The sequence below is a fragment of the Notechis scutatus genome, chromosome Z, assembly GCF_049901735.1.
Source record: "Notechis scutatus isolate UNSWTSFEM ecotype Mainland chromosome Z, rNotScu1.2, whole genome shotgun sequence".
NCBI lineage: Eukaryota > Metazoa > Chordata > Lepidosauria > Squamata > Elapidae > Notechis > Notechis scutatus.
The window spans coordinates 60440595-60452922 of NC_142025.1; the positions used below are offsets into that span (position 1 = coordinate 60440595).

Consider the following 12328-nt stretch of genomic DNA (forward strand, 5'->3'; position numbering starts at 1 on the left):
GCATGGCGCACATTGATCCATCAAGGCTGCCAGCATTTGAAGACAAAAGAACTACTACAGCACAAAAAAAGCAAGCACTCCGCAAAGCCAGAACTACAAATGCTGCAACAATGGTGCGCACATATCTGCCCAACATTCCATGCCTGTATGGGCCTTATTAGCCACCTGCGAACACACTGTGGAGAGTCCACAACCAGTTAGATGTCAAGGTCCTCTTCGAACATGATGGATGAACATCATATGGATATTTTTATTTATTTATTTATTTGGTTTGTCAATTGCTTACAAGATGATAGGTATAAGTAAAAACATAGTTATGAATATATGGATACATATAAGAAAAATAAAAGAAACAAATATTGGCAAAGAGTTCATCTGTTTCTTCTGATTGGTTGGGTGGCCTGTAATATACACATATGGCGATGTCACTTTCCCCCCCTTTTATATACATTCTCGAGTGGTTTTCTTTGATCATGTGCATTTCTGTAGATATGTAGTGATCTCTACATATAGCGCAACTCCACCTCCTCTTTATGCTGATCTGTTTCTTTTGAACAATTTATATCCATCCACCAGTACATTCCAGTCATGGGTTTCACTCCACCCGGTTTCTATAATGGCAACTATGTCATGTCTGTCTTTGTGTACTATTGCTTCTAGTTCACCCCCTTTGTTCCCCAAGCTTTGAACACTGTATATAAGCACATATTTGCATGCCATATATTTCATACTTTTTTTCTGTCTTTGACTCTGGCAACTACAAGTCCCTAGTTTCTTTAGCAATATGTTCAGAATCAGTTTGCTATTTGCTTCTTTCCCAGAGCTAAGAGAACCTGCTCAAAAGGACTAGAACTCAGTACCTCCTACTTCTAGTTAAATGCTTTTCACCACTGGTCTTGCTTTATATTTTAGTTGCAGCTTTATCCCCAATATATTTTGGCTGTGAAATGTAAAGCACCAATTGCTGCCCAGATTCAAATCTGTATGCAGAGCAATTTCACTCATTTTACACAAGACTCCTGGTGCATCAGATGAGCACACACCTTAATGTAGATCATGTTTGAAGACTCACTTCATCTTCTATATTTGTTATGGCAAACACTGGAGAAAGCATGTACTTTTGTTGAGGGAAGCATGTATTTTTGTTTCCATGAAGGAATAACTTGCTTGTTAAGACTAAACATCATGATAGCTTCCAGGAACTATAAGCCTGCACTGATTTTGTGAGATCGCAATAGAGTGTTTATGAAAGAAATAAAGTTCCCAAATGGTGTACCCAGAAATAAAAGTATAGTAAGTTGAAGGAAGTCTATAGAAAAGAAAGGAACAAAATTGATTCTAAAGTACACAGAAAGACTAATAGAAGAAAATTTTTTGCAGGTAACTGTTTTATTTATTTTAATGGACAAGAGGAAACAATAATTCTCTGTGAGAAATGACACAGAGGGAGTAGTAAGCATTTAATGGAAAGCTACAAATCCTGTTCACTTTTGACTATCAGATTAAAACAAAATCCTTTGAGGTTACTGTGAAAAACAGTATGGGAATCAAAGAACAGTGGAACAATAAAATAATAGAGGCAGGGTATGTAAAATCAGCTTTTGGGTTAAATTAAATTTTCCCCACATTTTGTCCACAAATAATTAACGTTCATATAAGGGTAGAACAGCTTCCTTAACAAAGTTAAGGGCGCCAATAGAAACCAGAGGCTTATGCATATGCAATAGACTTTTCTCAAGGCAAGTTTGATTCCTGGTGACTAACTGACCCATATATAAAAATAATTTTGCCATGGCTAATTTAAGGGCTGTAGCCATGTCTGGAACATCATGAACCAGTTCTGCTTCTGACAATTCAAAAATCTGCAATGTAGATCATTCTGAGCATGTAAACTATTGAGAGGATTCACCAGAATGGCTAGATAATTTCACCTTCTGTGATACAATCAAACAAGTATACTTTAATAGTATAATAAAATAATTTAAAATAGCCAACAATTTTTGTGATTGAGGACTTTATACGAATTTGGTTGTGCATTATAATTTTGGCAATTTTGCATTTATTTTCTGACATTTATGATGAAGGGGAACCATGATGGATGCAGTATTAAAAATTTCATCAATTTTACCAGAGACAAATATATAAAAATATTTTACAAAAATATTAACATATTCCAGAACCAAATATGAAAAGCTATAATCGTCCAAGGAAAACACAGTGTGGTACATCTAAGAATATCCAATTAAATTTGGGTGTTAAAATAGCACCCAGACACTTTTAATTAACATTTTGATTTAATATATGGAAAAATCAATTAAATAGAATTGAGACTTCATCAATATAAAATGACTACTTTAGAAACGCAGAAGATATGTTCGTTTTCATGAAGTTAAGAATCTCTTAGAACCAAGCATTTGAATCTGAGTATTTTGATGGGCTCAACAATCAGTAAATCAAGCAGAATTATATAGGATTCAGCCACAAATCATTAGAGAACAGTTTCTCAAAATTGCCTTCATAATCAAGAGTTTTATTGAGGATGGGCTTATCCACAAATTCCACTAAACAATTCTGGATGCCACAAGATTTCTCCAGCTCCAGAATGGTAATATTATTTGGAGAAGATGAAACAAGGATATCTTTAGGCACAAACAATGTTAATTGAGGGCCAAGGGATGGCCAGTAGCGTCCTAAATTAAAGCCATTAATCCAGACTTGTCCCTGCAAAGGAAAAAAATACAATTTTAGCTATCCTTATTGCAACATTTATATGAAATCAAATCCAACAAAATTCTAATTAAGAAGTCAAAATTCCCCACCCCAATAGTGACATAAGAATTTGGGTTTGGAGCATTTATTAAACAAGCAGCCAGAGGAATATATGTAGGATTTTTTAAAATGTATTTATTTATTTAATTAGAATTTGTCAAACAAAAACAAGAACAATAATAAAAAATAAAAATACAAAGAAAGAGACGATAGGCACGTTAGTACACTTATGCATACCTACTTTACTAACCACTTATGTCCATAGAAGTCAATTTGTGACTTAAACTGAAAATCTGTGATTTTGTGGGGCACTACTGGATACAGCTTCAAATATGCTCAGGAAGCCAAATGAGCAATCTATGGATAAAGCTTCTCAACCTTAGCAACTTTAAGATGTGTAAATTTCAGATTCCACAATTCCACAACCAGGATGTCCACACACCCCCAAGTTGTCAACGAGAAACACTGATCCACTCACTGAAGCAAGAGGAAGTTGGGACTTGGAGTGATGGAAAGTGCCCATAAAGGCACTGATTAATTGGAGTTCAATTCACATCCTACACAGAAATGAAATCCATCTGGTAATCTGCTTAACCTCTATGCTAACATGCATTCTTGGAATCACTGAAGGATATTATGCTGATTAGGAAAAAGTGGAACAGTTTAAAAAACGAATTCAACCAAGTTATGGTGCAAACTGCTTCTACAAATCATATTTTTAATTTTTGTCAATTCATTCTGTTTATGCATTTTTCTATGTCTTTAAAAAGTAAAAAACTTTTTAAGACAGTTCTAGAGATATGATAAATCACATTCCACAAAGTGTTAAATAAGTTTCAACCTTAGAACATTCTTATCAAAATTATCTTTGGCAAAATTGCCCTTGCTAATCTGTTTTGTATGTGTGTGTGTGTGCATGCGTATATGTGGGGGGAACGAGACAGGAGACTGAGAAAAAGACCTTTGCAGCATTAAGCTAAAATATGTAGCATTCTCTACTATTTAATACATAAAAAAATCAAAAGTAGAAACTGTAAATAGCAATTGTCCCCAAAAGAAGAAAATCCCGAATTTAAAATGACCTCTGCAAAAAAGGCTTACTTGTTTCCATTACTATATTCATTGTGAATCTGACTCTCATATTTCAAAAACAAATTGATGACAAAAATTCTAAGATTGCACTTCAATAAAGATCTACGTATACAACCTAACCTTCATTGCCCCAAAACATGGCACTTTAGCTGACCTTAAAGAGAGAACAAAGAAAAGATAAATTAATCCGGGATGACTATATCCCATTTCTACATCAAAGGTGAAATTTCCAGTTGTTGTGAAGTAAAGAAAAATGTAAAAAGAGTCTTATACAAGCCTTGCTTATGGATCCTACAGGTATCCAGTTGGGTACCAGATTGATACCAATAGCTGATTTGTCTGAATTGATTTCCTATCTATTTTTGGATTTAGCTTTGTCTAGGATGCTCACATTTTCTCAATTGAAATTATGGTCGATTCTGTCCATATATTGTGAGATTAAGGAACTTTCATTGTGTCTTTTGACTGCTACTTGTGGTTATGGATTCATTTAATTAGTCTTCTGCCTATCTGACCTATGTAAGACTTTAAGTTGTAGATGACCCCTGTATTTTCTTTTTGGACTACTGGGTCTTTTGTTTAAGATGTGTTGGAGGGATTTAGCTAGTTTGCATGCTATGTTGATGCCATGTGGTTGTGATAATCTGTGGTTGTTCTGAGATGTTTTTGATGTTTGGCAGTATTATCCTTTTTATAGCCTGTGTTAGATGTGCTGTAAATATTTGACAGACCAGACATTTTCTGCTAAATTTGCAAGGATATCCATGGACTATGTTGTACAGGAAGTCCGTTTCCTTTTTTCTTTGAAAACTGTAAGCATCCTAGATCAAGAAGCATTATTCAGGACTTCCGGCTGTATTTCCAGTAGCATCGGAAATGAGGACCATGAGCTCCGCAGCCCCTTGGCCCCGCTCTGAGCTCTCCCCACTGGAGGGCTCTGAAAGCAGCCATAGCCACCCTGTAGGGGTGGTGAAGCAAAGGGGGGCACCCTGCAGGTTGAGGAGGGGGCATTTCTCCTCCCTGACTTGGAAAATCCCCCTCATCAAAAGACGAAGAGCAGCAGCAGTCAATATGGCTGCCATGAAGCCAGGGACAATCAGAACACATAAGAAAGTACGGGAGCAAAGAGAACAGTGAACAGAGATTGTTGCTGGGTGAGATGATTCTTTTTTTCCTTAAAAATTACCCCAAGGAAAACAAAAAAATCCTAGAGAAGAGATTCTAAAAATATACATGTTTAAGCAGCAAAAAAATACTTTGGATAAAGAGATCTATGCCATATAGTAAGTCGAGACCACCATCTACTGACAAAAGGAAAAGTGACTCCTAGACTCCTCGAAATTCACAGAGGAGGAAATAAATATTTGATATTTGGTAGCTGTGACTTTTAACTGTTTATCACCTTATACTTACCAGAGGTGGAAATAAGAAAGACATTGTATAAAAGAGACTTTGGGAAACCAGAACAAAAGACTAAAAACAAAGAGCAGACTTAAATAACTTGGAAAATATTTGGACTATTAGAGTATTGAGCAAATGCTGGAACTGGCTTATCTAAATAATTGACTTTGTTTTGAAAGAAATTATTTTTGATTGAAATTAATACTTGCTGGGAAAAAGGTAGCATGGAAACTTGAGAGGAGTGTGCCATTTACTAATGATTGGAGAATAAACTATACTCCTATAGTTTTAGACTCTTTCTGAACTAGAGTGAGATTTTATTGTTTATTCCATTTGTATCACTATTATGATTGGAGTTGAAGGAACAGCTGTGGAAATAAGAGGATTTTTTTAATGAGATGACTTTATTGTTCCAAAATATTAATGATTCAATTGATGGTATAGGTGAGAAAATGGAAAACATTTTGCAAAGAACAATGAATAAAGATCAAACTGCCCATGAATTGGTGGAAGCAACAGAAAGATTGGATGAAATGGACTACTCAAGCCAGCAAATTGAATACAAACAAGGAAACAATATGGATCAGAACAATCAGCATATGAAGCAAAAGCTCGACAAAGAGAAAGACCAGACAAATGGCAAGCAAAAGGAGCAGAAAGAACAGATAAATTGGCCACATGAACAAATAAATCAAGGACTGGTGCAAAAAATAGGACTGACAAATCAGCTAATAAAGGAAGAAAGACCGAAAAAAATAAAACAGACAAATCGACAAGGACAGGAAGATACCTTTGATAAGGAGATTGGGAAATGGGCAGACATCTGGGAGAACTGGCAGTATAAGATTGTACTGGGAGAAATTGTTAGAATGAACTAGAAAGATATAGATGAAGATAGAGATAAAGATGAGGAGTTGGGGAGGCAAATTAAAAAATGGATAAGAATTGAAGCTCAACAGAGGATAAGATGATGAATAGAAAGAATTGCCCTTTAAATATTAAAGTAGCTTGATTGTAAGCTGAAAGAGGCAGAAATAAAATTAGATAGGGGAAACATTACCGTGTTTCTCACAAAATAAGGCCGGGCCCTTCTTTTTTTTGGCCCCCCAAAAAATGGCTAGGCCGTCTTTTTGGGGGTGACTTAATTCCCTCCCCTTGCATCCTCAGGTGGGCGGGCAGTGACGGCTTGGATGTTGACCTCGGCGTTGGTGGGGCACTTCGTATCAGGAGACCTTCCGCCACCGTTGCTTTCCCTTCTCCTGTACTGCCGCGGCGTTTAGAGCAATGCCATGGCGTTTGGTGCAGCCACGTGCGGCCAGCCAGGGCTCCTCCCTGCAACCGGAGCCCGGCAGAGACACTCGGTTTCAGGTGCTCCTGTCACCGCCTTCCTTCGCCTTCAAAGGCAAAGCCAATTCTTTTAAAAATGACGCTCTACTACCAGTATGACAAAGCCTCCCCTGTTCGAGAGGGAAGCCCAACCCCACACGGGGAGGCGAATCTCCTGGGGCCGCAGCTCAGGATCGGGCCACCCCGGGAGAAGCGCCCAGCTGCCATCCCTGCCTGGCGCCGGGCAGAGTGTGAAGAGCTTCGCCTGGGGTGCCCAGTGCAGCTGACAGGCGGGCCCTCCTGCCCGGCAGCGGAGCTCTTGCCAAGGCAGTGAGCGCCTCCCGCTGGACCCTCCTCTCATCCCACCAGGGCCATGCCAGAGCTGTGTGGGCTGGGCAGAGCCAGGAAAGTGAGCTGCGGGTGCGCGCCCGCCTGCCAAGCAAAAGAGCTGGACCAACCCGAGCTTGGCTTCCTTCCCAAGTCCCTCCGGCCCGAACCTGAAGGGGCCACCAGGAGAGGCCACCCAAGGCAGTGATAGCGCCCACCCATCCACGGACAGGGAGGCGAGGCGATGGCAGTGCTGCTTCCCTGGCCGGCAGGGCCGGCGGAGAGAGCCCGAAGCCGCCTGTCCTTTCCACCCCTCGCCCAGCCCATCTCCATCCCACACAGCTCCAAATGCACTGGCAGCTCCAAACTCTGCAGCTGCACAGGCATCAGGCAGAGGTGCTGTTTCGGTGGTGCTCAGCTCAGAGGAGGAGGTGGCGCAGGCTGTCGCCGTCGCCTCCCTCCCTGTCCACGGATCACTGCGGAGTGCCCGGCAGGGAGGCACTCATTGCCTTGGCAAGAGCTCCGCTGCTGGGCAGGAGGGCCCGCCTGTCAGCTGCACTGGGCACCCCAGGAGAAGCTCTTCGTGCTCTGCCCGGTGCCAGGCAGGGATTCACCTCCCCATGTGGGGTTGGGCTGCCCTCTTGGGCAGGGGAGGCTTTGTCATACCGGTAGTAGGGCGTCGTTTTTAAAAGAATTGGCTTTGCCTTTGAAGGCGAAGGGAAGGCGGCAACAGGAGCGCCTGAAGCCAAGTGTCTCCACCGGGCTCCAGTTGCAGGGAGGAGCCCTGGCTGGCTGCGCGTGGCTGCGCCAAACACCACGGCGTTGCTCTAAACGCCATGGCAGCATGGGAAGAAGGGAAAGCAACGGTGGCGGAAGGTCTCCTGATACGAAGGGCCCCACCAATGCCAAAGTCAACGCAGGCAGCACCATATCCGGGTATGCAACAAAAATACTTCCTAACAGCAAGCCCCCCGCCATTCCCCTCCATTTCACATGTTTAATATAGGCCTTAATTTGGGGGGAGGGGCTTAATTTGATTTTATGCTGATAAAACATGCTGGGACTTCCTATTGGGGGAGGCCGTATTGTTGGAGAAACACAGTAGAATATAAACTTTTATAGAATAAATAAAAATAATAGAAAGATTAGAAGTTTACAGATATTAGGCTTCTTTTTTCTATGTATGTTTAAACAATATAATGAAAATTACTTAAATTTTATAAATGTGATATTAGGCTTTTTTCCTTGCATGTATGTTTAAACAATATAATAAGGATTACTTAAATTTGAAAGATTAGAAGTTTATATATGTTAGGCATTTTTTTGTTTTTTATGTATGTTTAAACAACATAATGAGGATTACCTAAATTTGATAAATGTGATAGAGATTACTAACATTGTTACTATGAGTTGGATTAATGTGAACAATACTCAGAACCACCTCTGTTCACACACAATATGGATGTATATTTTTAAAAAATATATATATTTAAAAAGAAAAAAAGAAGCATTATTCAAAAGAAACATTAAAAAGGAAGGAAAAAGGATCAAAACACATCCCCTCAAGCAAGCAACCAACATCGATAATTATCACCACTCAAACAATCAAGCAGAAAAAGAAGCTTAATCAAGGAAATACTTAGAAGAAAATACATTTCCACCAACAAGGCTAGCTACTGTATATGAATGGGGAGCAAACCCTATACTCACTATCTAGTCAGGTAATACTCACTATCTAGTCAGGTAACCTGACACTTATCTAGTCAGGTAATGTCTACTCTGATCTGCAAGCAAACAGCCAAGGACTCCACAGTTCAACCATGAGCTACAAATATTCTCTCTATTAAAAATAATCTATTAAAAATAATCCAGTGTCAGCTCTTACTAGAGAGAGGAGTACTGAACAGTGTTTTCTGTATAGTTCTATGAAGTTGCATGATAATCTCTCAAATTAGTTAATAGGAAATAAGGTGCCATCAAGTCAGTTGTAACTCTTATGATGACAGATGTTCTCCAGAAAAAATATGATGCACATGGCCAAAAGATAATCTGACAAAGGGTTGTGTGTTATGTTATGTTATGTTATGTTATGTTATGTTATGTTATGTTATGTTATATTATGTTATGTTATGTTATGTTATGTTGTCACTTTTTATTATACACTAAAAATCTCATGTGTGCTAAAAGAATAAAACTAGAACACATGAAGAACAAGGGATAGAACAACACAGATTCAATTGAAAAGAGATTAACTTTTCCACTGGGGTTTTCTGTTGATTAAAATAATACAGAAAAATAGTTCAGATATCATAAGAAATGCTTCCCAAGGATACCACCAATGTCATATGCAAGTTTATCAGAATTGATACCAGAATGGAATCCTGAAAAACCATCATGGGATAGAATAACATTGCCTATATTCATGTCACAGAATTGTTTAACATTCTTAATTGCCTAGAAGGATGTTATTTAACAATGCTTAATGCCATAATTATGTTGTTGATAAAATCTGAATCAAAGATGTTGGAAGGAAAATGCCCATGTAATACAGTGTGAAATGTTAAAGTAGAAAGTGTGCTGATATCAATCTTAGAAAATATTAGAAATAATGGACCAAATAACTTTTTTAATTTTCACAATTTGTGCATTCCAATCATTGATATTCTCAAGTGAAAATTTGTAAAAACCATTATGTTATGAGAGCTATTAAATATTAATGTATCAAATGGATACATAAGTCTTGGACACTGGAACATATGTGTGGAAGGCAGATTATGAATTTCAATATTAATCTGCACATGTGAGGCAAGTACTAAAAATACCACGAATCCATTAACTGATATTAACACAATTCAGCCAGTAGCATCTACAAGTCCATCAATTGCAAGAGATAGATTATCAGACAGCATATAATTGTAATGTCAATAACAGCCTGAATTGCTTTGTTGTACATTGCCAACTTTATCAATCCTTGTGGCTGACCTACTAAATATTTATATTATAAGCAGCTATTCAATCCTAGCACTGGAAATTAACAATCCCAATACTGTCAACATACTGCAATTAAGATGCTTTACACTTTACCTATAAATGAGATTGATGATAAGTATTTTAAGTCTGTTATGAATTTTGAAGTAATACATGAACTTTCTATGAAAAAAGAAATAGTACCTTTGTCCAACCTGGAAATTTGAGATAGGTGTCCTGAGGCAAATCTGGAATTCCACTAGGAATGGAAAAATTGCCAGTATAAACACTTGGCCCTTCATATGTTGATACATTTTTTCCAGATATCCTATGATTGAAACCTCCTTGTACTGCTCTGTCAATGTCCAGGGGATATATCTCCCAATCAAAGAGGATATCTTGAGCAAGAGTTAAATTCACAATCAGACCCTGGAAAAAAATTATAAATAAGAGTTTTACTGCTTTATAATTCTCTCTCTCTATTCCACCTTCCCTCTCTCTCCTCTTATAGCTTTATTTTGGAAGCCCTCAGTCTAGTGACTACATAGACTCAAATAATTTAATGCAAATCATCCCATGAGAATAGTAGGTATTTGGGAGCTCTGGAAAACCATGTATTATATTGATATTTTTCAACTGAATTTCTGCTCTGATTAGATTGGGGGTCGGCAACCTGCGGCTCTGGAGCCACATGTGGCTCTTTGATCTCTCTGTTGCGGCTCCCTGCTGAACAGATAAACTTCTGAATTGGCTGATCCAACCCGTCTCCCCTCCCCACCCAGTCACTCCTCGCCTGGCCTGAGAAGGTAAGGGCGATGGTGGGGAATGGAGAAGCGGATGGATCTCATCTCTTGCTAGGTCTTACGGGAGCTTCTTCCAATGCTTGATGGTGCTGGGCATGCCTCGGTCACTTGATTAAAGAAGTTCAGGGAAGCGAGAAAAGAGGGTTGGCCCCACCAAAGCTCGCACGCCCACCAGAAAAAGTTGGGCTCAGAGAAAGCCGGAATGTCCTCACCAAAGACACTTGCCTGTCAGCTGGTCAACCTGCCCACCCTGCACACGTTTGTTGCAATTTGGCCTAGTCAGGCCGCTAACTTGAGGTCGTGTGAGGAGAAGGAGTAGAAGGGTTGTCTTCAGGGAAGCCTCTGCTGCTGCTCGGACTCACTCTTCAGCCAGCCCGGATTTCCAAAAAGTTGCCAAGAAGAAAGAAAAGGAGTAGCAAAGAGCCCCAAGGAGAGCTCACCGGAGAGTGTCTAGTCTTTTTAAAATTGACTTGGAACGTAAAAGAAAATAAGAGGAACTCCATTAAAATGAAACAAAACCCTGAAAAACCCTGAAAAGTGAAATATTAGAATATTACAAAGGGGAAGATATCTGAAGAAATTGCTTTGGAACTATCTGGTGACTTTGGGAAAAACCAATAGAAGGAACCTGGAAACAAAGACTAATGGACATTGATTGCTGAAATTAAATATAAAAGACGCTGGTTGAAATAATTTATTGGATGTTTGGATTGAATAATTATCAAAGAAAGGGGGTGAAAGGCGCAGCCTAAAAAATGGTTGAACTATTTGTAGAAATGAGATTGGATCTACAAGGTATGAAAGAAATGATGAAAATAAATCTGGAAATGTGCAACAATATATTACAAAAACTAGAAATGGCAACTCAGTTTGAAGAGCAAAGAGAAACAGAAGGGGAAAGAGTCAAATAAAGAGGAAATCAGTCTTGAAGATCAAGTGGAACAACGACCATTTAAACAGGGGGAAAGAAGAATTAAAGTTAAAAATTTGTGATTTGATATAATAATGAAAGGGGGATTGGTTCAGAAAGTTAAAGGGAAAAAGCAGAAGAGGAATTACAGAAGAAAAATCGAAAGAGGGAGGGGGATAAAATAAATGATTGGAATGAGAAATGGAGGGAAATAATAATGGGAAAAAGGAGAATTAAGAGAAAGGACCAGAAAAAAGAGAAACAGGAAACAAACAAGAATGTAAAGAAATTACAGAGTTAAGAGGATGAGAGACAATGGATAAAAGAATAATAGGAAAGAAGATTCTGCAAGGTAATGTGTTGTGATATAAGGAATTGAAGGAAAGATTTTTATAATTAATTGAATAGATTAATATTTTTGCAATATATAAATGATTTACTAGGTGATTGAGAGAAAGAATACCATGCAGAATCTGATCTGAAAAATACATACATACATACATACATACGACATATAGTAGACAGGGTAATATTGTTATTAATGAAGAATGAGGTAATTATAATGAATTAAAGGGAATAAATGGAGGGAAAGCCCAAGGCAAATAGGTGGTAAGCTCGAATTGACAACCAAAGGGGACACCTTTTTAACTAATAGAATAAGGATGGAATTATTAAATAATAAATGAACAGTATGTGATAAAATTGCAAATGTGACAGATAAAAGTAATATGTA

The 12328-nt window shown here is 38.5% G+C and overlaps 1 protein-coding gene across 5 annotated transcripts in view; it reads right to left on the reverse strand.

Annotated features, from left to right (window-relative positions):
* Positions 1–1370: 1370 nt before the first annotated feature.
* Positions 1371–12328, reverse strand: part of GLB1 (galactosidase beta 1) — a 102191-nt gene continuing 91233 nt past the window's right edge. For 3 of the 5 annotated variants that reach the window (XM_087948287.1, XM_026678460.2, XM_087948289.1), the window contains 2 exons: positions 10087–10311; positions 1371–2721 (listed from right to left, as the gene is read on the reverse strand). In XM_087948287.1, the coding sequence (XP_087804413.1) occupies positions 2464–2721; positions 10087–10311 (483 nt within the window). In that variant the 3' untranslated portion in view covers positions 1371–2463. The remainder of the gene's footprint in view (positions 2722–10086; positions 10312–12328) is intronic. The other 2 variants (XM_087948290.1, XM_087948288.1) reach the window with 1 other exon arrangement.